Genomic DNA, 27484 nt, shown 5'->3' with positions numbered 1-27484 from the left:
CCCCCCTTCTCCGGCCCGCCCCGCCTTCCTTCCGTTTCTCTCCATCGAAACCGCGATTCTAACAGAACAACAGCTGGCAAGTTGCCCCTGCAGAGCTCGAATCCGTCCTCCTAAAACACCCCGGCATCGAAGACGCTGCCGTAACAGGTGTAGCCTCCAAAGACGGCAGCACCGAAGTCCCCCGCGCCTTCGTCGTCCGCTCAAAAACCTTCTCCGGGACCCGCCTCACCTCGGAGGAGGTCTACCTCTTCTGTCGCCGCCAATTAGCCTCCTACAAGGCCCTCGACGGTGGGATCATTTTTGTCGAGGAAATCCCGCGCACAGCGAGCGGGAAGATCCAGCGGTTCAAGCTCAAGCAGATGAACACGTACCGGGAGATCGTCTCTTCATTGCTTACGCGGTTTCGGGGCGCGACCATGCAATCCGTGGGGATCATGCATGGAGGGAGGATCACGGTCTGAACACGGTCTGAACTTGGTCCTCCCAGATACGGCGCTCATTTTCAACTTCGCAGGGCGGATCGGATTTGCGTCGCTTTCGGGTCTGATTATTTGATTTTGACTTTGGCTTTGATTTGACTGTGATTTGAATGTGAGGGCGGGGATGCGCGGCGCATGTTCTGTGTTCCTTGGGGTTCTACTTTTTTCGGCGTTGTTTAGCCTGGTTTCGGGAGCATGTCAGTGACCCATTTATGATGTTACGAAATTGCAGTGAGGATTGTGCTTTTCATTTGCTCTTTCGCGCGAGTCCTGGCTTGAAGCTCAGCTGTCTTTCCGTAATTTCTTTCGATTGCGCTCGTCGGAAACCAAACGGAGTCGAGACTCAAGACCCGAAGAGAAAAAACAAAGCTGCAGCTCTCCACCAAATTGACGACTTCCGTACGATCGGGATTGTCCACAAGACTAGCAGGGGCCTTCCTGCACGGTGAACAGGGAAGACCCAAGTATCAAGTCACGCGGAGATTCTTGGATCTCGGCGAAGAAGGTTTGATTCACACTTGGAATAAGATTTATGTTGTGTCGTGATTTCCCTTGCATTGCATAGCTGGACGCATCGTCCTTCTTCTGAAGTGGATCGCATCCATCCACACCCTCGAAGAAAGCTCGCATCGGATTCTCAGAGACTGAGTGAAACGTCCACCTTGGGTATCGAATTTTGTGATTATTGGGAAGTCGGATGCAATTCAAAGCCCCCGTTCCGGGAGGGCCACTCAAGACACCAGGAGAAAAAAGCAATCGGCCTAGACTTCCGCAGTGGCTCAAATGCTGGTAATCGGGTCTTTTCGACCTTCACTTTTTTGAAAAAGCATCAGTTCGCATGAACGAACTCCGAAACCGAGCGATTTTTGCGCCTGAGACTGTGAAGGAAGACTCTGCTCCACTCACAAGCCACCCAGCCCAAGCCCAAGCCCAATCCCACGGAAGCGCAAGAACGTTGAGATGAGATGTGTCCAAAAGTACCCCGAGAGAACCGGCAGATAAGCCGGTTCCGGTCTAAGATCAATCCTCATTTATTTGTCTCGTTTACTTATCCTTCGCGTTCATGCGCGCGAGAAGGTTGCAGACTTCTTTCTTGCCTGGGTGGATTGTGGCTGGCAGGCAGACTAAACTGACCTAACTTTTAGTGCAAATAGCAGGATCGGCGCTTGGGATCTGATGTTGGGGACCCAGCTCAGTTGGAGGATTTTCTCCACTGCGCTTGTCAAAAGTGAATTGACTGAGAGTGTGAGATGGAGGGGCAGCGCAAGCCACATTCAGATGTTGTGCTTGTTAATCAATCCCCATTCAGAAGTACCACTGTGCCTTTCATCGTCTTCCACTTCCTCATCGAAAGTGACGCATCGTCAACTGTCATCCATCAGCGATAAGCAAGATCTGGATCAGGATTGATCGACGGGGTTCTGAACTTTGGGAGCGCGAGGCCACATCAACGTTGAGAATCCAAGGCGACTCTTTCCAAGAATGTCGACGAAAACTGAGCGCCAAGAACCTGACATTACCGAGGTCGAACGATGATGAGCTGGTCACAGGAGCGACGCAGTCGCGACTATCGTTGAGAACGGGGCTCTTCCGGCTGCCTTGAAGTGGACGGGCCGCAGCTTCCACTGTGCGGGAACTGGTGTCCGCGGTGTGACGTGGAGATGCGCCTTTGAATTCACGATCGACAACTCTAACAGATAGCAAAGTGGTTGGTCGTCGTTTCCGTTGGGGATGCCGAGCGATTACCAAGAATGGTCTTCCCGCGTGGTAATGAGACCCAGAGGAGACTGAGTTTCTTATTTGGGAGACACACATGGCAGGAGTTAGTCTCCAAAGACACCCAGTAAACCTCAATTGGCGATGGCGTGCGAGCTCCGGCTAACAACCACAACCATGGGGATCAAATTCACTGAATCAGCACCATTGGAGAGCAGTATCTCGCCAAGGATCCCATCCTCTCCAGGAAGCGAATGCGAGGGCCAACGGAACTTCCCACATAAGTTGGAGGAAAGCATGTGCTGCATGTTGACCAAATAGGTCACCAGAATCCAAAGGTTGGCAAGAAACATCTTGGAGAATGGTCCTTGGCAAATACTCCACGGTTCATGCATGTGCGCACATCTCACCACTCGCTGGCCGCGATGTCGTTCGTCGAGAGGTATTGAAGTTTAGGAAGGTCAAAGAAGACCCGATCAGTGACGCAAAAACCACTGGGGGTACTCTCGAGATCCCGCGTGGTGTCGTGGTGCACTACATTCAATTGGTGTAGCGGAGAGATTCCTCGACTCGTAGTAAGAATGAGACCAAAGAGCATCTCCAGAGAGATGATTTTGGCATGTCGTCCGCGCGGGCTTCGGCAGAGGTAGAAAATCTTGTTTTAGATGTTCATGTAAGCAAGACATGATGCCGAGAGGCATCCCCAAGCAGTCCAACTTGAACACCTGCTGCAAGTACGCCAAATGCTCAAGGAGTTCAGCCTCAGAGTATACCATAGCCTTTCCACCATACACCCCATGCCATCGGGCCCAGTGCTCCAAGGATGGCAGCACCCACAGGTATCTCTAGGATACACCATACCCATAAAGTGCCAATGGCAGGTGCATACTTCATGACAGCATAATACATGTCCTCGTTGGTCATGGCCATGAGTTTGCTCCCGAGGAAGATCGCACCCGGAAGAAAGACCATTGTCTTCAATGACGGCGGGAAGAGCAGCTTGCGCAGAAACGAGATTGATAACTTGTCTGGATGCCAAGGGAACAACGATAGTGACTCAGGGGTCGTTCCCATGTTTAAAGAGACGATATGCCCATGGGCAAGATGAATGAGCAGGGTCAGCATCGGAAAGGCGACAAACCCTGAATTGCGAAAGAGTACGTCCAACTCAATGCTCTGTGCGTACTGATGAGCTGCCAGGTAGCCCAATGTCAGATGCAAGACCGTCAGGGGTAGGGAGAGCAACAAGGTGTCAACAACAGGAGGTATAGGTTCATCACACCCGGCATCTACCTCATTTACCTCAGCTCCTTCTGAGCTTCCTATCTCTTCCGGTGGGACACGACCACCATCGTCCCCAAGGTCCGACCCGTCAAGGGGAGAAATCTTGCCCGTGCTGGGGTCAATAGTCACATATTTGGTCTCGAGGCTCTTGATTTTCCCCGAAGAGCCCGCTGTATCTCCCAGCTCGCCCTGCTTTTCTGCGATTATATCCACTAGTGTCCTCCCATTGGGCCGACTTTTCGAAGGCTCGATTTGCGGAGGATGGGCAAGGGGGATAGTGGAGGGATCGAAGGAGTCTGCTTTTGATGCGGCAGCTGCTCGTCGCTGTTTTCGATTCCGCGGCGCTTCCATGCCGAAAGCTCTGGGAGAGTCCGTTTCACAAAAGGTATATTTGGCGGTTAAAGCTTGATGGAGAGAGTCGTTGATGGGGTTGAAGCGGAGGATGAGAACCAGAGAGATCGAAGTTGAAAAACACAGCCGGACATAAGCGGCGTTAAGCGCGACAGGAGACAAGTTCAGGCGTCCTGCAGAATCAATTCTCCATCAGCGGAGGTTCTGGATGTCCCAATCTTAATTTGACAACGCAGAAAGATGAGAGGCTCTCTGCTGTAACGAGAATTGCAGATTCAGACTAAAGCCCCCAAAGGACGTTGCTGCGACTTGAGGACATCTCCACGAGAGCGCAAACCGCCGTCAATTCAACCAATTACCTAGGTATCAACGACGATGTACTCTAAATAGAAATCCTTGGGCCATGCAGCTATCCTTTCACGGTATCGGCCGCAATTTCCCCGTGGTACAGTGTGACGGTGGAGAGGCATGCAGAGTTCCGAAGAATGCTTCATCGTGGCCGGCCATGAGATGATGCCATTACCCCGCGTGAAACGAGTATATAACTCGGGTCGCCCACTCTCAATCAACTTTTCTCCGTTCCATACCCTTGCACTCATCCAAAGACATCCATCATGTCCCACCTCCAAGTTTCAAACTTGTATAACATCAAGGACCTCGTCGCCGTCATCACGGGCGGCGGAAGCGGTACGCCACCTCCCCCACACTGCTTGAGCTAACTTATACACCACGCACCGTCTAACGACATCCAGGCCTCGGCCGTACGATGGCCCTAGCCCTCGCTGCAAACGGCGCTTCCAAGGTCTTCATCATCGGCCGGCGCGAAGACGCCCTCCGCGAGACCGTCTCCCTCGCCCCCAGGGATACCGCATCCACCATCATCCCCGTCCCCGGCGACGTAGCCTCCCAGGACTCTCTGCAAAACGCATACAACATCATAGCCTCCCAGACAGAGCACGTCAACCTCCTAATTGCCAACTCCGGTGTTCTCGGTCCTCCCGCGAGGATCGTCCCAAAGGCCGACGGGTCGAACCCGTCGGCCTCCGAGCTGAAGGATTACCTCTGGTCCATCCCGATGGCGGACTTCTCGCGTGTCTTCGAGGTTAATACAACAGGCGCTTATTATACAGCTATCGCGTTTTTGCCGCTGCTGGATGCCGCGAATAAGCGGCGCCCTGCGCCAGTGAAGAATAAGCTCGCGCCGCCGCTTTCACAGATTATCATCACCTCTAGTATAGCTGGTTTCTCGCGCCGGGTCCCGTTGAGCTTTGCGTATAATATGTCCAAAGCCGCGGTGAATCACTTGGTGAAGTCTCTGGCGACCAGTTTGCTCGATTACAATATTAGGGTCAACGGGATTGCGCCGGGGCTGTATTACTCCGAGATGACGGTGGGTGATAGCTTCTCGGCTGATGATTTGGGGATCTCGGATGGGTCATTCCCTACGACCAAGATCCCGATGACGAGGGCTGGGGCTGAGGAGGATATCGCAGGGTTGGTGCTTTGGATGGCCGGGGCTTCGGGGGGCTACCTCAATGGGAATATCACAGTGACGGATGGAGGAAGGTTGAGCGTTTTGCAGTCTACTTACTAGATTATGAAGCCAAGAGGGATATCAAGATATAGAATATGTCGGATAGATATGTGAACATCATCGTGATAGATCATACATCTTGGGTAAGATACAATGAACGCTGGATGCCAAAGAACCGCTAGGGAGAGGTCGAGATAGATATAGTCGGAAGATATGTGCGCTCGAATGGGTAGAGCGAGCAACTAGTACGTTGCTGAGAGTCGCTGCACCAAGTAATCCCCCGCTCTAATCCCTGGATACTTGGCCTTGCTGATATCCTCGCCTTCGCCATAAGTGCCAGGGATGGCCTCGATAAACTTATCCATGTTAGGGTTGCAGAAGTACGCAATGCTGTACCGGTCCGGATACACATCAGAGCCGCCATCCTCGCCATACACTTTCGGAGGCTCAACAACACGATGGCGCGTGCTTTTGATAGTATCGTTCGACCACCGCGCCAGCAGATCACCGGCATTGACGACAACCGTATCTGGGAACGGTGTCACGTCAACAAACGTTCCCTCCGGGCTCCGCGCCTGGAGCCCACCCCGACTATCCTGAAAGAGCAGTGTAATCGAGCCATAGTCGCTATGTTCGGCTGCACGAACCTGCCCTGGATTCCTCTCAAACAAATCCTTATGCACAGCCGGATAATGCAGCAGCCGAAGATTATTATCTCCCTGATTTACATACTCATCAAAGAAATGCACAGGCAGATTCATGCCCAACGCAATGGCCTGCATCACTTTAATATGCAATTCCTTGCACGTAGTGAAGAATGACTGCATTTCCACCTTGAATTCCTTACCCTCGTTATCTAGGGCATCAGGCCAGCGGTTAGGAAGGCCCTCTACACCTTCCCGGCCAATCTCCATGCTTTCTTTCATATCGGGAATCGCGCGCCGGGCAGCGGGGTCGGAGAGATCGTCAACCGTACTGAGCTTCTCTCGTCCCGTCCTAACGTAACCACGGTTCGCCTGCGGGGTCGTCCAGCCCAAGCTATCCTTCTGCTCTTGGGGTCGGGCGAAGAAGCGTGCAGAAGACCTGAATACTCGGTGGATTACGGAGGGCGGAATGCCGTGCGCTTTGAGGTAGAGGAAACCGGATGTTTTGAACGCCTCCACGATGGACATCGCAACTGCATGCTTGTCGGCGGGGGTGCCATGTAAGAAGGGCGCAAAGTCGATGATCTATCCGATGGATTAGATTCCTCATTCCGTTCACATGCATCTAGGCAAAATGGAAGGCGACTGAAGACAAGAAAGACTGACAGGAATGACGAGACCATCCTTTGAGACGGTCTCCGTCACCGGGTGGCATGCTTGGAGGGGTAGATTCCCTTCCATGGCGACAACTGGAACAATAAATTAGGCAATCGAAGAGAGATAGGAGATAGTAGCCCTCAATTATCATAAAATGAAAGTAAGAGGATGAAATCGACAAGGGTAAGGAGGTGGGTGGGATGGGATCGAGGTAAGGGAGAGGAGGAGGGGCGGGAGAGTCAATCGACTCCAGTTATATCATGACCTGCAGGCGCAGGAACGGGAATCGCACGCATCTCGAGTCCCTCAGAGCCAGACAATCGCGGGGAAGAGAGATGAAAGACAAGTCGAGTGAGGTGGGGGAAAGATACGTTATCTCTGATTAAGGCCCCGCTCAAGGCCAGGCCTGGGTGATCGTGGAACAAGATGCTGTAAAGAGGAGATATTGCTTGTATGCGACACCAGCTCCTGTTCTTGAAGGACAATGGGATATAGACGCATCAGTCCTCATCATACATACTCAGAGCTCCCCCGCTCAGCCATTCGTGCGATCCTACCAAGATACTTCACGAACAAGTAGTGGCCTTGCTGCCTTATCTCACGATGCATAGATAGCAGCAGAAACGACACCCCGCAACCTGCCTTTGCATGCTTCCCCCCTCTAACTTTTTCCTCTTTCATTTTCTCAGCTTCGACACATTCTCAACTAATACAAGAACTTCAACATGCCCCTCATCGTCGACATCCACACCCACGTCTACCCCCCAGCATACATGCAAATGCTGCGGGCACGCAAAACAGTCCCCTACGTCCACGATCCATCCAATAATGCAGACCCCCGACTGATCATCCTCTCCTCAGACGATGACCCCTCCATCCCACCCGATCAGCGCGGCCGCCCAGTGGACTCCTCCTACTGGGATATAAGCGTCAAGCTGGCTTTCATGCGCCAGCACGGAATCAACATCAGCGTGATTTCCCTTGCGAATCCGTGGCTGGACTTCATCGAGCCCGGCGAAGCCCAGATCTGGGCGGAGAGGATAAACGATGATCTCGAAGCTACCTGTGCGAAAGTTAATAAGGACGCTGATCCGGAGAACACACGTCCAATCGATCAGAAAGAGACCCTATTCGCGATGGGCGCGCTACCGCTTAGTGCGCCTGATCCCGCGGTGGTCGTGAACGAGATCAAGCGGCTGAAGACGCTCCCCAATCTACGTGGTGTGATTATGGGGACCTCCGGGTTGGGGAAGGGATTAGATGATGCGGCTCTGGACCCCGTTTGGGGTGCCCTACAGGAGACCGATACGTTACTATTCTTGCACCCGCATTACGGACTCCCCGATGAGGCCTTCGGCGGTCCCGACGCAACAAGCCGCTACGGCCACGTTCTCCCGCTGGCATTGGGGTTCCCACTTGAGACCACGATCGCGGTGACGCGGATGCTGCTCTCCGGTGTGTTTGACCGGTTCCCGGGGCTGAAAATTCTCCTCGCGCATTCGGGAGGCACGCTTCCGTTCCTGGCTGGTCGGATTGAGAGCTGCATATTGCATGAGCGGAAGTTTGTTGCTGCGGGAGGTGACGTCCAGGGTCCGCGGAGGAGCGTGTGGGATGTGCTCAAGACGAATATCTACCTCGATGCGGTGGTCTATGGCAAGCCTGGATTGGAGGCGGCGCTTGCGGCGTCAGGCTCTGATCGGCTTCTTTTCGGTATATCCCGTTTACTACTATTCAGTATTAGACTCGAACGTGCTGACCGAGATATAGGGACCGATCACCCGTTCTTCCCCCCGTTGGATGGTAAAGATGGCGACTGGCCCAGCGTAACGACTAACTACAAAGCGATCAATGCTACGTTCGAGTCGAGTTCAGATACTGTGGCAGATGTTCTAGGCGGTAATGCTGCTCGCATTCTGAATCTCAAGTAGCAAGCCATTTGATCTAGCTGATGAAGCAACTGAAAATCAAGAAAAGGAAAATAGCAAAGAAATCTCTCAAACAACCTTGCATGTATATAGATATAGCCTTCTCAGAACAAAAGGCAGCTTCCCTGCTTGAGACACCAACTGAAACTCAATATCACGAAAGCCTTCCCTCCATCAGCACTTCCCACCCTATAAGCCGCCAGACCTCTTGTATATACCACTCAGGCGCCGACAATTCGGGGATTTCATGACTCCCAAGAACCTTGTCTATTTCTATGTCTTTAGGCAGGGAAGGTCGCTCGAAAGACGGTCCGTAGTCAACTTCGTCACCAAACACCGCTCTAGCGAGAGTGCTTTGTAGCTTTGCCTTCACACCAGAGATGAACGGTGTGCGAGACAGATGATCTCCGGGTGCTCCTGGATCTGGCACAGATGAACAGATGCTGAGAGCGCCCAAGGACCTTTCCAGAAGCCAAATCACATGCTTGGCCTCCGTTCGCGCGGCCTCGAGTGACTCGTCATCCAGTTGCATTCCAACTAGGCCAGGGGGAAGTGGTAGTTTGCTCGGCTCTGTTCGAAGATCAGGCCGCAGTTCTAGATCTTGAAAGGCGAATACGGAGAGAAGCTTCCCAACTCGAGTAAGAAGAACACAGAGAAACCCTTCCATGAGGTTGCGCTGTTCCAAATGATCTGGGCCGAGGGACGTAAGCATTCGGTTCAGGAAGGAAGCCAACTGCATGGCTCCTTCTTTCTCTGCCTCTGATTGCACTTCCGGCTCGACTCGGGCTTTGGCCCGCGCTGACCTGGTAGTAAGTTTTTGCGAAGATCTTGAGCTCTGGCTGAGCCTTGTATGTGCCCATATCTTGCAGTACTGTTCCAGAACATTCATGGTAGTCTCATATAAGCGAACGATATGAATCGTGAGTAAGCCCGCCTCCGACCCCTGGGGCTCGGGGACCGTAAGCTTCTTGAGCGCCTGAAGGAGAAGGCTCATGGCAGATTCGACACCATATAAAGTTAATTCAAGGTGAGACAATTGTGCTCGCGATAGGGCTGGCCCTCTGGGTTTGGCTCTAGTTTGACCCGACGATTGCTGGGGAAGTGCGCTCTTAATCTCGTTGGCAGACCTTTCACACAGGTTGACAGCTGCTTGTGCGATGTTCCTGCAGTCCCATCGTTTTTGTAGCGCCTTCCGAAGGACATAAATCTGTCGCATGAAGGGGGCCCTAGCTGATCACGAGATGGAAAGAATTAGTAGAGAAGTGGCCTATGGCGGAAGAACAACGTACAATCACCAGGATTATCCAAGGCCGGAATATCTGTAGCTGTAGCGGATATGTCCATTGCAGAACATAACTCTGTCTTGGCCCGCTTTCTGGTAGCCTTGGACTCGGACGCCGACTGCACTGCCGTCCCCAAAGAGGCGTCTTCTCGAGATCGTACTCGAGCTATAAGTGCCTCATTGCGTTCTTCAAGTTCGTATATTTTATCCAGTAACTTGCCCTGTTCCGCCTCAGATTTCTCGTACGCCCGCTTCCAGAAACCTACGCTGTCGAAGAACTTCTCTGGAGTTTGAAATACGTCTGCATTTTTTGAAGCTTTGATGAATTCCCGTGTCTGTAATATATACTCTATGTGTCCAATTAGCTCTAGTTCTATTCAAAGACATGTGCAATAGGACTAAGCACCTTTGATGTCCAAACCTACTGGTTTGGCCTTGACAATAGCCAGTGCAAGGGCCAGTTGTTCGGGAGGTAACGCAATACACTCCATAGCCGTCGATCAAGATGGCCGATTGATGAGCTGATAGCCTCAGTCATGGAGGCATATCGACAGGTCAAAGTGATGAGGATGAGAGAATTGGTGTAGTCCCAAAGAGGATATCGAGGACACGTGCCTGCCATAAGGCATGACCTCGAGACTGACCCCCTAAAAGAAGGCGTACCTTCTTATAGGATGTGATCTCGATAAGTTCACCCTGAAAAATCAGTTTGCAGAGCGAAAGTAGTGGATTACCATCCCAGAAAGCCAAGACGAAGGCCATACTCTCATGCAACCTTACCAAGCTGAGTTGACTCCTAGTTCTATAAAGGCACATGATGTACGTCTAGCTACTCATCTCCATGCGTTGATATACCCAATTCTGCAAGAATCGACTCGTTGTGCTCGCCTACATTTGGAATAGGATCCATCCGGGGGCGTACTTTTTCGCTCCCATCACTCGAAGGTGTAAATCCAGGCGGAAGAAGAGATGCTACAGGACCTTCCGGGGTCTGCACCTCAGCCCACCGCTTGCGAGCGCGGAGCTGTGCATGTTCCCAGACTCCATGCATATCATTCACGTTCGCATTAGCAATACCGGCCTCGTCAAGTCGGCGTGTAGCCTCTTCTGCCGTGATACCCGCGAAGGATTCGCAGATGATATCTTGAGTTCGTCTCGATTCTCGTCGCGAAGGGAGTTACTTGAGAATCTGGCGTCAGTTGCGAGATTAGGCTGCGCAAGGACCCGGGAAGAGAAGTTGGCCCATTCTCTCTCGTTCTGAATGCCCAGCATCACTGATTGTCCGTCACCGGTTTCAAAGAGGCCATAAGGGTAGATCGAGGCGTGGGATGCTCCCGCGGGTACGGGTCCAGGTGCCCCATCATAGGCGTAATACATCGGAAAGCCCATCCATTCAGCCATGCATTCGAGCATGGAGATATCGATATGGCTCCCGCGGCCAGTTTTGGAGCGCTGCAGCAGAGCTGCTAAGATATTGCTGTAGGCGTACATGGCGGATGCGATGTCCGCAATCGAGATTCCGACTTTGGCAGGTTCTTTTCCTGTACCTGTAACAGAGAGCATTCCCGCTTCACTCTGAACAAGAAGATCGTAAGCCTCCTTATCCCGGTATGGTCCGTCCTGCCCATATCCAGATATATCACAGACGATAAGACGCGGATGCGACTCCTTCAGGGCATTGAATGACAGACCTGAACGAGCACTCGCGCCGGGGGCAAGGTTCTGCACGAGTACATCTGCCTTGCTAAGTAGTCGCATCAACGCCTCGTGATCTGCCGGTTTCTTCACATCCAGCGCAAGGCTCTCCTTTGATCGATTTGTCCAGACGAAGTGCGAGGCGAGCCCTTTGCCTCGTGTGTCATAACTGCGCGCAAAATCGCCGACGCCGGGCCTTTCGACTTTGATCACGCGTGCTCCCAGGTCCGCAAGTTGTCGAGTACAAAACGGAGCTGCGATCGTTTGCTCGAGACTGACTACCGTGATGCCGATTAAGGGACCGTTGCTCCCGCTGCTGCTCTCTCGACGCGCCCCAGATAATGAGAAATGCCGGGCATTTCTTGATATGGTCGGCTGGGAACGAGATAGTCGAGCAAACATCTTCGATTCCACCTAGAATCGACCGATCGAGACTTGGGTAATCCAATGCTGGGGCCGTTTGATAGGAGTCGGGGTTCCGACTCGGTACAGTAACCCGAGCGGGTGGGCATGATTCAAAGCAGGGCTCAGAGTTCTGGGAAGAGGTAATTATCGGCTATTTGGCACGCATAGCCGCCGAGAAGATCGGGAAAAGCTGGTGATCAAGGGTGCACTGAGGGCCTGGTTCGATTTCCAGTGAGTAGCCCAAGAGTCGCCTTTTCCATCGTCTTCTTTTAGCCCAAAGGATCGGCGCTTCCCCGGGCCCCAGCTGCATGTTGGCATCCTCCGGTTGGGATCTATGGGATTCAGGACGCAGATGGAGAGATCGCCTTGACGATGTCGAGGAAATGGTCATCGCAAGTTCATCACAATTCGGCATTTGCCTGCGCTATAAGGTGTGACGGAGGTCGAGTTATATAGTCCAGGAAACGCCCAGCAAACAGTTTCTCCCAGTCTAATGAAAGAAAGTAGAGAGATCAGAAGTCAAAACTGGGCATTGTCAAGAGAAAGAAATCTTGAGAAAATGCAACGAAAGCTGCAAGAATGATGTCTCCGTTCCGAGTGATTGCAGTAAGTTGCTCTCCTCCTCTGACCCGAAACAAATTTCCGCCACCGCCAACCAGGAACTCTACAAAGCTTCAAAAAACACCCCCAGAGCTCAGAACAGCTCACCAGAACGCTCTCTTATAACAAAACCTCCTTCTAGGGGTGTTGATCTCGTCCACCAATCTCTTCTAGTCTACTACCCAAGCTTTAACCATACCTCAGCCGCCAAAATGCCACTCGACGATTTAAAAACCCACGCAACCTCCAATACACACGACTTCTACGCCCTCCTCGACCTCTCCCCTAGCGCAAGCGAGCCCGAAATCCGACGCGCCTACCGCCGCACAGCGCTGAAATACCACCCGGATAAAATCACAAACCCAACCCAAGCAGACATCGACAAGTTCCACCTGCTACAGATCGCAAACGATGTTCTCTCTGACTCGGCCGTTCGGCAGCTTTATGATAATGCGCGGGAGGCGAGGGAGCGAAAGAAGAGGGAGGTGGAGATGCTGGATAGCGCGAAGAGGAAGATGAGGGAGGATCTAGAGAGAAGGGAACGGGAGGGGGCGAAGGGTGATGTTGGAGCTGGAATGAGGGGCGTGAAGAGGGGGTGGGGGGCTACGACTGCGGGTGGGGATGATGAGGCAGAGGAGAGGCTGCAGAAGGAGATTGAGAGGATTGCGGAGGATGGGAGACGGCGGAGGAGGGAGCGGGAGGAGAAGCTGAAGAAAGAAGTTGAGGAGGATGAGGCAAGGCTGCGTGAGGAAGAGGAGGAGAGACAGAGGGCGCAGGATCGGAGCTCTCAGCGTGTTGATCGATCGCGTGAGGGGGGCGCGAATGTGCCTGAGCAGGAGCGGGCGGTTAAGGTGCGCTGGGTGAGGGAAGGGCGCGGCCTGGATATAGACAAGGACCGGCTGATGGCGCTGTTTGTGCCCTTTGGGAAGATCGAGAGTGTCCTTGTTCTCAAGGACAGGCGGCAACGGATTGGGGATGCGAAGGAGAAGAAGACTGTTGCGACGGGGGTGATTGTCTTTGCCTCGATTGTCGGTGCGCATACGGCGGTGCTGGATAGCGAGAAGTTCATGCGCGAGAGCCTCTCACGGACACACAGCGACTGGAACGTGATTGACTCTGTCTTCTGGGCGCTGGGGGAGCAGCCCGACCTGGCTGGGGCAAACGGCACGCCAGCTTCTCCCACATCGAAGAAACAAAGCGCGCCAGCTCCAGCTCCAGCTCCCAAGCCCACATTTAGCTTCGCAGGGCTCAAGTCTGCAGGAGCTGGCGGACAATCAGGGAAAACCCCATCTTTTGGCTCTTTCTCGTCCGCAGCAGCAACGGGGGCCACCAAATCAACAACGACCGAGTCGAATGGTACAAAAACACCGAGCTTGGAAGAAATCACGCTGATGCGCTTGAAGAACGCACAGCGCGAGAAGGAGCGAAAGGCCCTTGAGGAGCAATTGGCGAAAGAAGACGAAGCTGCAGATGCAGCAGAGGCAGCCGCTCAGACTTGAGTGCAGCTGCAAACTGTAGATCCGCCGCTGTTGTGATTTGATTTTTTGATGTTTGCTTTGAAAAGATACCCATGCATAGTTTTGCTGTTCGACACGTTTGTTTGCATTGATGTGGCGTTATACAAGTCTAGAATATATGTACAATATCATACACAAACCATTCATCATTTCATCGTTGAGCTTCTTCCTCCTCTAGCTGCTCGAGATAGTCTCTCGCGCGATGGCCTTCGCGGCTGGTGTTGCCTTTGCCGCCAGCGGACGTGATGAAGTCTCTCGTCCATGGTGGTACTATGGCCTTGATCTTGACCTCCCCGCTGTTCTGACCCTCCGCGCTTCCTTCCGGCTCACTCCATGAGGCCTTGAACTCCTGGTCGGGACTGAACTGACTGCCCTCACTAGTGAGCGCGATATCAGTCATCGTCTCCAAACGACAAAGCGCAAGCCCGATATTACCAATACCCCCAAGGAATTTGCCTGCACTGCGACCTCTCCGTGCGCTAATCTTGGAAATATTGGATCCCGACGGAGGCAGGGAGAGCTTGATAGACGGGTCATAAACTGGGCCATCCGCAGAGGCAGGAGCACCGCCATCGCCCTCATACAGCTGGACAGGCAATATCCGTTTCCGCACAACGCCAGTATGATGCGTTCGAATCGTCAGTTCCTGGCCAACGTAGCAGCCCTTGCGGAAGTCAATCCCCTTCATCATATCCATGTTGCTCTCCAATGGCAGCGACGACTCGCGGATAATCTCCGACTGCCCCTCTGCTACACCATGCAATATACGACGGATAGTATACACGGTCAAGTCAACCTCCTCGCCAGCAACCTGCGCCTCATCGAGGATATGCGTCCTCAGGTCTTCCGCACCAGGAGTAACAAGGCGAGACCCAAACCCGGGCGCCCGGGTATCAATACACCCAACAACTGATCCGGACTCCAAACCCGGAAATAGCGAAGACGTCGGCGATTCCAGATTATATGCAGCCCAGCGCGGCTCCAAATGATTCTTCCATGAAGCCCAAACCGTTCGTTCGCCTTCCTCCAAAGCCCGGAGCTTCAACTTCGCGCGCAGTTTATGCTTCTTCAAATGCTTCAGAAGACTCGGAACCTCGTCCCTGTCAACTTCCACAAGCCAGGCCGGTTCATCGGGTGAAGCACCCTCCGACTGTGGGAGCGGGTATATAAAGGCATCGTTGAGGATTCGGCCGGTGGAATTTAGGAATGCAGAGTAGGAACCGGTATGTCGGACCCTGCGGTTCGGGTCATTGGCAATAAACATGTTCTGGGTTATGAGGCCCTGGAGGAAAGTAGTACTATCAACGCCTGTAATGGAGATTAATCCCCGGTTCGTGAGGCGAGCATACCCATCTTGCGGCGGGGGTGGTGCAATATCCTGAGCTCGGGGCTGGCGAGTTGTTGAGAAAGCCCGCCATTGGGATGAGCAGCGGGTGCATATTAGTCGCGGAGATGTCCTTGGGCGTATCATGATGGTCTGCACTGCTTTCCGCGAGTGTTGATGAAGCTGCTTGAGCGTTTACAAATCAGAGCAACCTCAACGGATGACATCAAAATAAAGGCGGTCTATAGTGGCAGTATATTCAAAATGGACCTGGGCAGGCATGGTACACTGAAAGTGTTGCTCTGCTACAATGATGCTACTTTGCCAAGCCTAAGATACAATCGACATGTATTGCTCAAGAATTTCAATTGCGACACCTTACTTGCTGCTCTTAGCAACTCCTTCCAAAAAGCTAAGTAAGAATGCTTTGTTGGCGGAAGTCGCAACTTTGTTTGCGTTGGAAGCTCCATCCTCTGCGGACGTTTCATTTCCAGTTGTGTGATGAAGTGGTGTGAGTGGGCTTACAACAGATGGTGTGGCCAGAGGTTTGGAACCAGAAGTCTGCAAGTTTAGCTGTCCTGGGGGTGAAATTTTTGAAGAAGTAGCAGGTTTCCCGAAAAGGGAGAGGAGCGTCTCCCTTTGCGCGGCCGTCTGGCTTGGCCGGCGATGAGCATCGGGCTGAGGAGCTCGAGCAGCCTTAGCGTCAGGAGATTCAGGGAGATCGTTTACCCTGGAAGTTCCTTCCGTATCCTTAGTCCGCACAGGCAATATGCTCTGAACGTCCATTTTATCTGAACGACGCAGTATCTGTGGTTGGAACATCTTCGGTGGTTCCGGAGATTTCGTTTTGATCGGTCTAGGTTGCGAATGAGGTTGTGGAGATCGCGCTGGTCCTGGAATAGGAGTTTGTTCTCTCCTAGCGCTTTGCGGCCTAGGCAAAATCGTGATCGGTGAAGCCAGAGGTTGTGTTTGTCGTTCCCGGCTGGCTCGATTTCTTGGTTCATTCGTCTTCCTACCAGACGGCTTCTGAATCGCCTCAAAGTGAGGGGTATTCAAAGGACCAGATACTGTTGCTGATGTCAAAGCACCCTTGGGTGCTTGTTGAGCATGATTCGAGTTCACATTGGGCCGTTGAAGAATGTGTTTTTGGGCAGGGGACGCTGGATATGCCGATAACTCAGCTGGACGTGGACCAGATGTTAGCGGAGAACCTTTTAGCAAGCTTAGCAATTGGTCCTGGTGATGGGAAGGTTTGCGCTCCTTGCTTGGCGATGGCTCAGGGCGTGGCGCCAACTTCGCATTCGCCGTCTGTGGAGTTTGTTTCTTTTCGTCCCTAAAGACACTTAATAGCGCCAGAGAATGGCTGGTGAGCTTCGGTGGTGGGAGCTTGCTTGCCGGTGGAACGGCTGCTTGGATTTGAGGAGGCTGAGCTGAGTGTGAGAACTGAGGGTCTCCCGTACGCTGGTAGGGTCCGGGAGCCGGCGTCTGCCCAGAAACAGGCTGGAACCCTGAAGTCGACGACCTCGGGTGAGTAATGGGCTGCTGGTAAAGATGAGAGGGGCCTGCTTGGTGGGCACCTGAGTATCCTTGCAGAGGCTGAGGGAAAGATCGATTCCCCGCGGGAAATGGGCTATGAGAGGGGTCCCCATATGGGCGCGTAGCTTGCGGTGCATTACCCTGGGGTCCTGGAGGCCCGACATACTGTTGAGGAAAGCCGGGGAAGAACCCAGATGGTGGAGGTGCCGAGGGCAGCTCTTGTTCATTCCTCGGGCCTTGTGGGGTAGGATTGAGGGACGTCCCACTTCTTAGGAGTTCCAAAAGGGCGTTAGACTTCGACGCATTAGGGTCAACATTAAAGCTGTTGACAGTTCCTTGTGCAGTAAGACCATTATTGATGTTGAGCAGACGCTTGAGGTGAGCAGATGCATCGTGAGTAGCCGCCACTTCTGGCAAATCGCTAGGAACAGCAAGCTCCGGAGGCACGGGGTTGGGTATAGAACCAACGGTCGTCGCTTGGAGGCCATCGTCCATAGATATTTCCCCATCGGTCGGTTGTTTAATGTCAAGACGCGTTCTCGTGCCCAATTTCTTCTGCTGCGCAATCCATTTCTTGAGTGGATGAAGGAACGGGGCAACCATGTAGAACTTGTTCGCATTAGCCGCTGCCTGTCCCTCATCGTACTGCTTGCTCTTCTTCAAGGTTGGCAAATCGGATAATTTCCACCATTCTATCTTGCTAATTTCCTTCCTAGTCCGTGGTTCAAAGTAAGTGCCTTGAGGCACTCCGCGAAAGACATAAAGTCTCATATGTTGTTCACGCATGGTGATTTCGATAAACTTCACGTCCTCTTCGTCCTTGACCAACCCAGCTTCTCGAACGTCATAGCCAGTCTCCTCGTAGACTTCACGGATGGCGCAATCAAGATCCTTTTCATCTTTATTTATTTTTCCACGGGGAAAGCTCCAGTTTGCGCCTTTCTTCCAGCCTTTGACCAGGACCACTTCATCCATTTCATGGTTCAACAAGATAGCACCACGAACGGGAACGCGAGTCTTGTAGGCCAGGAACTCGGAGAATGCTGCAGTATGGTGATATCGAGACCAGTTGGCCATGAGCGGACAATGTTGGAAGATTCGCAAGGCGAATGCCTTAAGGGAGAGTGAAGGAAGGGCCGGGTCCAGTGGCCGGATAAAATCTTCGTAAAACCATTGTGCTTCCTCGACTTGGAAACATATCCGCTCAACTGATTCCAATTCCTCGCGAGGCAAGTTTATAATAAAGCGGACGCACAAGTCATCTAGCCCTGTTCCCAATCACCGTTAGCGCCCCTTCGGCGGCCCCATCTGAACGAAGGCAGGGGTGTAAATCGAAAGAAGGCTTACAGTCCTCCAGTTGCATTTTTGTTTCTGTCATAGTGTAAGGCGTGCTTTGGCATTTCAACACGGCCTACTGTGGCCGAGTGGTAGTCCAAGGTTGGTTTCGAAGAGTGGTGGTTGACGCAGGTGGACAGCACAATCGTGCAGCTTCAAGGAGAGGAGCTTGGCAAAGCACCAACCCTGAAGCGTACAGTGAGAGGGTACACAACACAGGTGATAAGAATACGTAGCGAAATGGTCGGTCACCGACAAACGGAGGTACCGGGTGGGCGATGGATCGAACGTCAGTTTGGCCGTCAGTTTCCGTCCATAGCTTGGAAGAGTGGAAGGAAGAGCTGGTGGTGACTCGGAGCGGGTGGGCCTGGGCACCAGAGCGGCGGCTAAGCCACAACCTCGTTTTAGAAGAGCGCCCAAACGTGTGGCGCAATGGACCAATCGCTTCGCTTGCGCGACTCGTTGTGGCGGTGTATAGTGTGGCTGGAGAATGATCTTCCCGGATTATGTCACTCAGTACCGTAAATGCGTTGGCGGACCGAAGCTGGGAATGACGTCCACCCAGGGGTTGAAGGTGATTTATTGCCAGAACTTTATCCGAATTCCTTTCAATATTTGAATATAGAAATCTCTCTTTACAAGGACAGCTTCTCAGGAGATTTTGGATTTGAGAAAAGAAATCGCGTTCCTTACGACCCCAGATTCTTGCCATTCTCATCATAGTTATATATCGTCGCGGCGCGGCCATGTCTTTTCTTTTCTCTCTAGTTGGGAAGAAGATTCTCGCAGAATCGGCGAGGAATCATTTCGGAAATGAGGTAAGTTTTAGCCCGCGATCTACCTGCCTTTCGCTTGCTCTTGCACTGCGGCCAACACGCAATACGTGTATAGGATCCCTACTTTGAAGAAGTCCCTGCGTCGCGCCTGGGCCGTGCCTTTGGGAAAAAGACGCGGAAAAGGCGCAAAGCCATTCCACCCGGACTATCTGAGAACGACACCAAAGTTCTCACCCGGGTCAAACGGCGAGCATATAGACTGGACTACTGTCTTTTCAACCTGTGTGGGATCAGATTCGGATGGGGCAGTGCGATCGGGTTATTTCCTCTGTAAGTTGAAACTTCGTTTGTTACGCTGTATCAATCCTGACCGAACTCCAGGATTGGTGATGCGGCCGATGCAGCGCTGGCAATGATGGTCCTGAAAACCTGCGAGGGTATCGATGGAGGGCTTCCGGCTCGGCTTCGGATGCAAATGATCATAAATATTCTCCTTGATTTCGTCATTGGCCTTGTGCCGTTTGTGGGAGACATTGCAGATGCTGTATACAAATGCAACACGCGAAATGCCGTTATTCTCGAAAATTATTTGCGAAACAAGGGAGCTAAAGCAGCTTCAAGGCAAATGGGACGGCGCGACGCTGATGTTGATCCGAGCCTGCCGAGTGAATTCGACCGGTATGATTCAGAAATTGTTGAAAACCCTCGTCAGGGCGGCCCGGCACGCACCAAAAGTGCGAAGGACCCGTCCCAGCCTGCAGCCGCTAACCACCAGACAAAGTCACAATCTCGAAGAGAGGGCCGGTCTGGTAAGTCAAAGCGTCGAGAGGGCGATCTTGAAAGGGGTAATATCGATCACTCTCAAACCTAGAAATAATCTTGCAAGACAGAGGATATCCCGAGAGCCTGGCTGGATTTCCGAAGTTCATATGGCGTTCAATATTGGAAATTTTGCATGAATTTATGGTAATGTTTCTTTCTTCAGTATTTCCTGTTCGCAAGATTATTCAGCCTCCCCTCAGCTTAACCCAGGACGGGACCGATCACATGCGTAACAGAATTCGGGTAATGAAGAGCTCTTTTTATCGTCCATCGTTGGGCCTCCCAAGTCGTGGATGAAACTATCGCACAGAGCACATCGACGTCTATCCGTGAGCATTCGAGGCGCCTCAAGCTTATTTGCGGTCCTTGTTACGTTGGACATAACGCCCGGATACTTAGTTCCCTGGGACGAGACGTAGCGCAACATGAGTTGGTCGATGGAGAGGTTCTTGGTGAGGACGTTGTCAGACAGAGGCGTATCAGGTACAATGATGTCGGCGAGCTCCGGAAACGAATTGGCATAGTTCTGGAGCTCAACAGTGAACAAGTCTCGTAAAGGAAAGTTGAACTCCAGCCCGAATGGAGACATGCCGTCAGACACCTGCCATGTTAATGAAGAACCACGGCCTTTAGAAACACTGGCAAGGGTCCTCGCAGCAAGTCGGTCGTCGGAGTCACCCCACAAAACTCCAAGACAATCTATCCTCTTAGCGAAGGCAACAACAAGCCGGTTCAGCAAAATGGAGTCAACATCGGCAGCAGAAGTAGCAGATGAGATAGACGCGCGGAAGGCATCAAGCCGCTCTTTTGAAGACAGCAAATAATCATCTGCATAGCCTTGGCCGGCATATTTAGGCAAAACTTCTTGTAGGTCGGGAACAAATTCGAAAATGCTATGTAAAGGAAGCTGAGTGAACGATGCAAGAGGAAAGCGCCGTTGGAGCACCTCGACTATGTCATCGCGCGGCAAACGCCTTGAAGAGATACACGACAGGTCTATTAGGAGAACGTGCAGGTCAAAGCCTGCAGGGCCGTATGGCTTCGAACGGAAGTCTTCGATTTGAGTGTGGATCATGTGCAGCAGGGCCGCCGAACCAAGGCCACAAGACAGAGGAAGGAGTAGGCGACACGGCCCAGTTTTTGGTATATCTTTCCGGAGACGATACTTTTCCATGCGCCGAAAAACCTTATAATCCACAAATCGTATATAACAGTTTCTACCGAGGAGAAGATGAGAGTGAGATCAGACTAAGATTTAGGATAGGCGAACCTACCTGCACAGACGGCGGGACCGAATCATAAATACAGAGTCAGCATCTCGACAATCCATACAAGGACTCGACAGCTGTTTTCCGGGCATTTTTGTCATATCCTTGTTGATTTGTACGCCGGCTTGGCTTTTCAGTCACGGAGGGGACCTCTTCCATTGAAGGGCAGAATTCGATTGGTGGCGATACTCATCTCGGGATAGGTAGGCGGTGATCTGCATACATATCACGTGACTGTACGTGCGCCCCCTCTCGAGCTCGAGAACGCATCATTGGCGGGCCGTCATGTCAACACGCCGCTTCTCCAGCCACAGCTTATCCCCGACCGAACGCAGGCTGATGACATTGGAAAAGAGGCTTCAGAGGTTCCTGCCAACTTCGGGCTGATACGATTCACTGCCGTGCTTTTCCTATGATTCTCTATCTTCACTCGATCTCCTGTTGAGCCAGAGAGCTTTATTTTGGAGCTCCGATTTCAGGATGAGAAGCTGGGCCCGCGCCATCGGGTTGTCTGCCTTGCTGGCCGGACGAACCCTTGCCAATGAGATGGAATTGGTACGATAATCGACTCCCCTTTTTAATGAAGATATTTTTCTTAACCATAAGGTCGCAGACGCAGGATATCTCTCACCGGTTACAATGCTCGGGCATGTATAGCCGCAAGGCTTGGGGAGGCAACGTTGACCCGTTCATCCTGACCAAGTTCGCAAAAGCCTCTCCTCCCGACGATTCCGACCCTCTTGTTAGTTTAGTAATATTCGAATGGACCGATGAACCTTTGGTCGGAAGACGTATTTCCGACGATCCCGAAGTATATGACCCCTTCTCTGTACTAGATACCGGAACTGACCTTTTGGCTCACCGTCTTCCAGGAATACCAATCAATTTGTGATCAGGGCAGCGTGCAAGCCGACCTGTGCAAGGAGGACCAGCTTGGCTCTTTCCTTCTCGCGCCGAATGCCAGTGACGCCTCAGAGTTCCAGATCATCTCGAAAGCAGTACACCTCAAGAGTCCTGACGCCATCAACTATCCCGTGAAAAAGACAGGGTACTACTGTGTGAGCACATATGGGTATTCTGGTGAAGATTACAGGGCGGTGGTGGAATTTCGGAATGCATATGGCGAGCTTCCAGCGGCGCAGATCCCGAAATTGCCTTTCTATGGAGGCCTGACTATTGTTTATACAGTGATTGGATTGTGCGCGCGTTCCAGCTCTCTCCGCTTGTTCAGAGTTGAGGATTAGCTGACTGTTATAGATACTGGGCATTCCTCTACGTCCAGAACCGACATGATATTCGTATGTCGACTTCTCCAATGGGCGTTCATTTGCTAACGACGCACAGTGCCCGTGCAAAACTATATCACCGCTATTTTGGTTTTCTTGATTGTGGAACAACTGATGACTTGGGGTTTCTATGGTACGATTATCCTGTCAATTGCTGCTTCAAGTAGTGGTCCTAATCTGTTCCAGACTATCAAAACAGACACGGACTGAACATCGGCGCAAAGGTTCTGATGGTTGTCGTCGCTGTCCTCAATGCAGCCCGTACCTCCTTTTCGTTCTTCCTCCTTCTCATAGTTTGCATGGGATATGGCGTTGTCAAGCCGTCCCTCGGTCGCACTATGGTATATGTTCGCATTCTCGCCATAACCCACTTCGTTTTCGCCGTGATATATTCCGTCGCGAGCTTGTCCATCACCCCAGAGGCTGCAGGTATACTAATTCTGTTTATTGAGCTGCCTCTTGCTGCTACGTTGACGGCATTCTATGTGTGGACATTGAGTTCATTGAACGCCACCATGAAAGACCTTGTCGATAGGAAGCAGAAGACCAAAGCCATGATGTATAAGAAGCTCTGGTGGTGTTTGTTAGGCAGCATTATCATCTTGTTTGGCTTCATCTTCATCAATGCGCTCGCGTTCGCGAGCCGTACTGAGGCCGATTTCTTGCCCGAGCATTGGAAAACTCGATGGTTTGTCCTGGATGGATGGCTCAGTGTCGTGTATCTCATTGACCTAGCGTTCATTGCCTACCTCTGGCGACCAACTGCCAATAACCGGCGATTCGCAATGAGTGACGAGGTGAGTCACCAGCCACAACAAACATCCGCCATCGACGCTGACACAGTATACAGCTTGCCCAGGATGATGATGGATTCGAGATTCGATCCTTCGGAGGAACTTTGGACGAAGAGGACGCCCTTGGCGATTTGGATGAACATGCATCTGCTGAACCGCGTCGTGATCTGTCGCCTGTACCCCCTAAGCCGGTTCCCTCTGCAGCACGCACCCGAGAGTCACTAGATGGGGAGACTATTTTCGCCGTTGGTGAAGACGGCGACAGATGGTCCGACGATGAGGACGGGTCGCCACATCATTCCGGCGAACGGAAAGCACTAACGAAGGATACGGATTAGATTCTATCCTTCCGTCCTTCGTGACGGTTGTTTTGACGAAGCGTGACGACCAGTCGCATCGACACTTGTATTGATATCAAGCCCTGGGTGGCTTACATACCAAGGATTTTCTGCTAAAAGCAAATCAGGGAATAGCTTCTTGAATCTTGGTGTAATCGACTGTTCAGGCATATGGCGGCGTTATTGATAGGTGTTTTCTTGCAACTCTTATCCCCGTTACCCTTTTATTTGCTCTTTAATACTTTCGGCCGGTGGTTTGATGAGGAATGAGCTATTTACTTTTGCAATGATAATCCGTCCAAGTCTCGTGTTCGCCCGATGAAGTGAGGACGTAGCTCGATCAAGTTCATCGCGGGTCAAGAGTAAGACTGGGTTCCAAGATGAAACCCAAAAGAGCAGGAAAATTTACCATCTAGGGTAGAGCAGACATTCAATGAGTCACATAATGTACCAGCAACGCCCAGCGCCTCAAGGCAAGAACTCGATCTCAAAACTCGCTCATATCTCGAAACTACTCGACCTCACTCTCCGCTGGCAACAAACTCGCTCGCGAAATTTCCTCCCCGCACCCACAGACAAAAGAACCGACAAACCACCATGCGGGGCAACAGCACACCAGACGACCAGCCCCCAACAATACAAATAAACACGGGAGACCAAATCGAGAACTCAGAATCAAAAGGCAATCAAGACCACAACCCGGTCCCGGTCCCGGTCCCAGAGTCGGAGTCGAAATCAGGAAACCCCCGCAAGGACCTCGCCCAGTCCCTCCTCACGCGATGCCGCGCCCTCCTCGCCGAACTCGACGCCTTCAAGGCCCTCCTTGCAGAAACACAGCGGAATCCGCAGATCGTCGAGGTGCGGTCGCTGCGCTCGAATGTTCGTTCGGAATTGAAGACGTTGGAGAAGCTTTCTGAGCAGCTTGATGGGGCCATTGCGGTGACAGAGGGAGCGAGGGGACAGATTCGAGCCCAGGATGCGGGTCTGGGCTCGGGTGCTGAGGGCGAGGACGGGGAGAAGTTTCAGAATGAATTACTTGACGCGGAGGAGGCAGAGATCAAGATTATGCATGCGTTGCGGTCGTCAAACCTCCCGTTCTACGAGGCTGTTTGGTGGATTGCGAAAAGGACCTGCACCGGTTTGGTTGCGTTTGGGAAGAGGTTCTATTGGCATGGGGAGGGGCAAGGGGAAGAGAAGACTAATAGGAACAAGAACAAGCGGAAAAGTGTGTTTGTAGATATTGTTGCGGACGATGGAGAGGAGTGGGTTAAGGTGTCTACGATCTCGGAAACGAGGTTGTTGTTCGAGATGGCGAGGAAAGGCTGGGAGGGGGATTCGGATGACGAGGACGGAGAGGAGAGAACCGTCCTCCAAAATCATGACCGGGAGGAGGTTAGTGACTACGAGGACGACGATGACGACGAGATTGAGTTGTTGAAACTTGCGCGCGATATGAGGAAAGCTGCGAGCTTAGTGAGGGTGAATTACAGGCGGCCTCGGTTGCGATTCGTGATTCCTAAAATCGAGGAAGGGAAAGATCCTGAAATTGATGATCTCTTGAAGGCGATCCGAGGATATAGCGTGACAGTTGAATGTGGCGAGGAAGTTCCTCTCTCCCAACACCATGCTCGCGGTCATTCAGAAGCCAGTGTTGCTTCCATTCAGAACGAGGTCCGAAACCTTTTACCCAGCCGGCTCAAGAGGTTCACTTCCACCATCAATGTTGACTGCACCCTATTACTTGCCATCATTTCCGACTTATCTCATTACCGGAACATAGCTCCCTCGGCAAAGCATCACAAAGCTATCAACCGGCAAATTGAGATTGAGCGTGAACGACCGCTACTGCCAACAGAGCTTTGGCCAGTGATGGAAGCACGTTCGCTGGTCTGCACAAGCCAAGCTGCAAAGAGAATGCGCGAGATTGTGGAAACCATAGGCACCGAAACCGAGAGGCAGAGAATGGCAATTATGATGGGGGATCAATCCTTCAGCGAGGCAAAATCAGCATTCCTCATCGAAGAATTTCAGAAGCTGTCCGATTATAAAGTACCTTCTCAATTACGCTTGCCCATTAGAACGGTCGACGCCCAACCCGCGATCAACACGGGGAAGCAGCAAGGGAAACTGCCACCGGTCGGCCAGAAAGTCGAAGATACATTATCCGATATCAACACCAGCGTCTTCATGTATGGCTGGGTCTCAGAGGTTATGACGATAACCAGTAACCGTACGGTTGTCAAACTAATCGAGACGACGATCGAGGAGCAAAGAGACGACGAGGATCTGAAAGGGCCGCTGATTTGGGTGTGTGATACTGCCAGGAGCTTGATAGGAAAAGAAAAGAGCCGAAAGAGTTAGAACTTAGCCGACCAAGCATTAGTCGAATAAAGTCCCCTGTCCGAGGGAAGATAACCTGCAAGAGGAGCTTGACGTGGATCCATTGAAAGCCTGTACGGCTGAGCGTTGCCGAAGTTCTTCATCACTGACTATATTCGTCCTGTTGCTGTGCGGATCCGCGGTTGATATACCTCACTTCTATGCGACCTTAGAAGTGTCCTCTGGGAGCCAGAAGAAAACATCCTTATCCGCAGAAGCGATCATGTTGAACCTTGGATTGTACTCGACCATGGCCGTGCGGCCGCGGTGAGGCAATGTGGCCGCGGGCTGCAAGCAGTTATTAGGGTCGGGACTCTGCTGTAGATCCCACACCAGCATATCCTGCTTGTCACCCGACCCGCCAAGGACATATCTGCCTTCCGTTGAGAAGCAAGCGTCTCCCTGCCCGAGGGGCTTCCCTGTGGTGGAAATGGGGGCAGCTCTGCCAGGTGACCCGCTTCTGCCAACCAGAAAGGCTTTCAGGCTCCCTTCATAAGCGTCAAGGACGAAATGGCCGTGATAATCCGTTCCAACAAGCAGATACTTTCCATCATTGGAGAACTCGAGGCGAGTCCATGCTCTCCCCCGAGTTGAAGGGGTATATCTTTCCTCGTACGCCGCAAGGTCGAACGTCGAAAACGGAGCTTTGTCGTAATTTCGGAAGTCATAGAGAAGGACAGATGAGGTGGACTGAGAGGCGATCGCGATGACAGACGCAGAAGGGTCGAACGCAACCAGATATGGAGTTGAAAGTTTGAGCTTTCCCTGAGCATGTCTGGACCCTAAGTCCCAAATCGCAACGGAATCGTCCTTGGAGCACGAGATAACTGAATCGCTCCCAGGAGAAAGAGCCAAGCATGTCACTTTGTCTGTGTGTCCCGAGAAATAACGTATATACCCTTCGCTATGCAGGTCGAGGAGTCGCAACGAATCTATTAGAGTAAGCAAACGGGGTAACACCCAACTAACATCAGACACGATTCACCATACCATCAACTTTCGTGCTTGCGTGGAGAACCTGGCGAGAATGGTGGGTGAACCGAGCCAAATGCGCACCATACTTCTTGCTAGGGACCGACTTCGTCATCTTGCCTCCTTTCACATCGAAGATCTGGATAATATCATCATCGCCAGCAGCTACTACGAACTCGCCCTGGTCATCGAAATCCAACGACGTTACGAAGTTGTCTTGCTTTGAGGAACGAAACACCTAAAATGTTCAGATGCCTCAATTAGATCTAAACTTCGTGCTGTTTGAAAAAGAGAAGCATAACCAACCTTCGTGGGGCGGAAGCTACGAATAACATCGGAGACTTTCTGGGTCTGTAGAACAGCTTGTTGCTGTGGCAGCTGCAGTGGTGTTGACTGGCCGCCCTCAGCCATGTTTAGAGAGTAGTGCGAAGCAGAAGCAGCAATGGGAAGAGACCGCCAACACAAAGCCAAATACCGACCACAGGACGTTCAAAGAAGCTCAAATTAAAATCTCGGAAGCTCCTTGAAGCTTGGTTCCTGTTGCAGGAAAAGCTTCCGCGGCGCG

General features: G+C 52.1%; 15 protein-coding genes across 15 annotated transcripts; 7 read left to right on the top strand and 8 right to left on the bottom strand.

Moving 5' to 3' along the window:
• Window positions 1-74: 74 nt before the first annotated feature.
• BJX67DRAFT_383587 (uncharacterized protein) lies at window positions 75-461 on the top strand (the record flags this gene model as incomplete). Its single annotated transcript, XM_071033486.1, has 1 exon — window positions 75-461. A coding segment is annotated over one exon (387 nt), but the record flags the coding sequence as incomplete, so codon positions are not given.
• Window positions 462-1692: 1231 nt separating this feature from the next.
• On the bottom strand, window positions 1693-2447 carry BJX67DRAFT_203390 (uncharacterized protein). The gene is made up of 2 exons (XM_071025494.1): window positions 1907-2447; window positions 1693-1847 (listed from the first exon to the last, which is right to left on the bottom strand). The coding sequence occupies exons 1-2, from the start codon at window positions 2292-2294 to the stop codon at window positions 1774-1776; spliced, it is 462 nt and encodes a 153-aa protein (XP_070883725.1). The 5' UTR covers window positions 2295-2447; the 3' UTR covers window positions 1693-1773.
• A 428-nt stretch (window positions 2448-2875) lies between these two features.
• BJX67DRAFT_203388 (uncharacterized protein) lies at window positions 2876-4031 on the bottom strand. Its single transcript, XM_071025493.1, has one exon. It carries the CDS (start codon window positions 3828-3830, stop codon window positions 2958-2960), a length of 873 nt encoding a protein of 290 aa, XP_070883724.1. The 5' UTR covers window positions 3831-4031; the 3' UTR covers window positions 2876-2957.
• A 3-nt stretch (window positions 4032-4034) lies between these two features.
• BJX67DRAFT_360730 (SDR family oxidoreductase) lies at window positions 4035-5494 on the top strand. The gene is made up of 2 exons (XM_071029803.1): window positions 4035-4517; window positions 4583-5494. Exons 1-2 carry the CDS (start codon window positions 4445-4447, stop codon window positions 5422-5424), a joined length of 915 nt encoding a protein of 304 aa, XP_070883723.1. The 5' UTR covers window positions 4035-4444; the 3' UTR covers window positions 5425-5494.
• Window positions 5495-7334, bottom strand: BJX67DRAFT_360729 (isopenicillin N synthase family dioxygenase). Its single transcript, XM_071029802.1, has 2 exons — window positions 6675-7334; window positions 5495-6593 (listed from the first exon to the last, which is right to left on the bottom strand). Exons 1-2 carry the CDS (start codon window positions 6747-6749, stop codon window positions 5607-5609), a joined length of 1062 nt encoding a protein of 353 aa, XP_070883722.1. The 5' UTR covers window positions 6750-7334; the 3' UTR covers window positions 5495-5606.
• Window positions 7335-7338: 4 nt separating this feature from the next.
• Window positions 7339-8669, top strand: BJX67DRAFT_203076 (amidohydrolase family protein). The gene is made up of 2 exons (XM_071025487.1): window positions 7339-8375; window positions 8433-8669. Exons 1-2 carry the CDS (start codon window positions 7391-7393, stop codon window positions 8591-8593), a joined length of 1146 nt encoding a protein of 381 aa, XP_070883721.1. The 5' UTR covers window positions 7339-7390; the 3' UTR covers window positions 8594-8669.
• A 75-nt stretch (window positions 8670-8744) lies between these two features.
• On the bottom strand, window positions 8745-10363 carry BJX67DRAFT_383582 (uncharacterized protein; the record flags this gene model as incomplete). The annotated part of the gene is made up of 3 exons (XM_071033485.1): window positions 8745-9820; window positions 9880-10221; window positions 10279-10363. 3 exons carry the CDS (start codon window positions 10361-10363, stop codon window positions 8745-8747), a joined length of 1503 nt encoding a protein of 500 aa, XP_070883720.1.
• A 338-nt stretch (window positions 10364-10701) lies between these two features.
• BJX67DRAFT_373726 (CaiB/BaiF CoA transferase family protein) lies at window positions 10702-11969 on the bottom strand (the record flags this gene model as incomplete). The annotated part of the gene is made up of 2 exons (XM_071031442.1): window positions 10702-11015; window positions 11054-11969. 2 exons carry the CDS (start codon window positions 11967-11969, stop codon window positions 10702-10704), a joined length of 1230 nt encoding a protein of 409 aa, XP_070883719.1.
• A 1187-nt stretch (window positions 11970-13156) lies between these two features.
• On the top strand, window positions 13157-14153 carry BJX67DRAFT_360726 (putative cell cycle control protein (Cwf23)). Its single transcript, XM_071029801.1, has one exon. It carries the CDS (start codon window positions 13475-13477, stop codon window positions 14069-14071), a length of 597 nt encoding a protein of 198 aa, XP_070883718.1. The 5' UTR covers window positions 13157-13474; the 3' UTR covers window positions 14072-14153.
• An 87-nt stretch (window positions 14154-14240) lies between these two features.
• Window positions 14241-18327, bottom strand: BJX67DRAFT_373725 (decapping enzyme complex catalytic subunit DCP2; the record flags this gene model as incomplete). The annotated part of the gene is made up of 3 exons (XM_071031441.1): window positions 14241-15566; window positions 15861-18217; window positions 18297-18327. 3 exons carry the CDS (start codon window positions 18325-18327, stop codon window positions 14241-14243), a joined length of 3714 nt encoding a protein of 1237 aa, XP_070883717.1.
• Window positions 18328-18904: 577 nt separating this feature from the next.
• BJX67DRAFT_203205 (DUF4112 domain-containing protein) lies at window positions 18905-20005 on the top strand. Its single transcript, XM_071025492.1, has 3 exons — window positions 18905-19102; window positions 19176-19390; window positions 19442-20005. Exons 1-3 carry the CDS (start codon window positions 19031-19033, stop codon window positions 19929-19931), a joined length of 777 nt encoding a protein of 258 aa, XP_070883716.1. The 5' UTR covers window positions 18905-19030; the 3' UTR covers window positions 19932-20005.
• A 73-nt stretch (window positions 20006-20078) lies between these two features.
• Window positions 20079-21242, bottom strand: BJX67DRAFT_373724 (uncharacterized protein; the record flags this gene model as incomplete). The annotated part of the gene is made up of 2 exons (XM_071031440.1): window positions 20079-21099; window positions 21157-21242. The coding sequence occupies 2 exons, from the start codon at window positions 21240-21242 to the stop codon at window positions 20079-20081; spliced, it is 1107 nt and encodes a 368-aa protein (XP_070883715.1).
• Window positions 21243-21377: 135 nt separating this feature from the next.
• BJX67DRAFT_203086 (putative integral membrane protein (Ptm1)) lies at window positions 21378-23867 on the top strand. The gene is made up of 7 exons (XM_071025488.1): window positions 21378-21705; window positions 21764-21961; window positions 22023-22348; window positions 22408-22448; window positions 22495-22569; window positions 22623-23233; window positions 23287-23867. Exons 1-7 carry the CDS (start codon window positions 21631-21633, stop codon window positions 23566-23568), a joined length of 1608 nt encoding a protein of 535 aa, XP_070883714.1. The 5' UTR covers window positions 21378-21630; the 3' UTR covers window positions 23569-23867.
• BJX67DRAFT_203105 (uncharacterized protein) lies at window positions 23772-26270 on the top strand. Its single transcript, XM_071025490.1, has one exon. It carries the CDS (start codon window positions 24166-24168, stop codon window positions 25927-25929), a length of 1764 nt encoding a protein of 587 aa, XP_070883713.1. The 5' UTR covers window positions 23772-24165; the 3' UTR covers window positions 25930-26270.
• BJX67DRAFT_203163 (WD-repeat containing protein SWD2) lies at window positions 25877-27459 on the bottom strand. Its single transcript, XM_071025491.1, has 3 exons — window positions 27226-27459; window positions 26938-27157; window positions 25877-26879 (listed from the first exon to the last, which is right to left on the bottom strand). Exons 1-3 carry the CDS (start codon window positions 27328-27330, stop codon window positions 26107-26109), a joined length of 1098 nt encoding a protein of 365 aa, XP_070883712.1. The 5' UTR covers window positions 27331-27459; the 3' UTR covers window positions 25877-26106.
• Between the last annotated feature and the right edge of the window lie 25 nt (window positions 27460-27484).

The sequence above is a fragment of the Aspergillus lucknowensis genome (genome assembly GCF_044049455.1).
Source record: "Aspergillus lucknowensis strain CBS 449.75 chromosome Unknown BJX67scaffold_38, whole genome shotgun sequence".
Classification (NCBI taxonomy): Eukaryota; Fungi; Ascomycota; class Eurotiomycetes; order Eurotiales; family Aspergillaceae; genus Aspergillus; species Aspergillus lucknowensis.
Note: the sequence above shows the minus strand (reverse complement) of the source record. Positions and strands in the feature narration are given on the sequence as shown.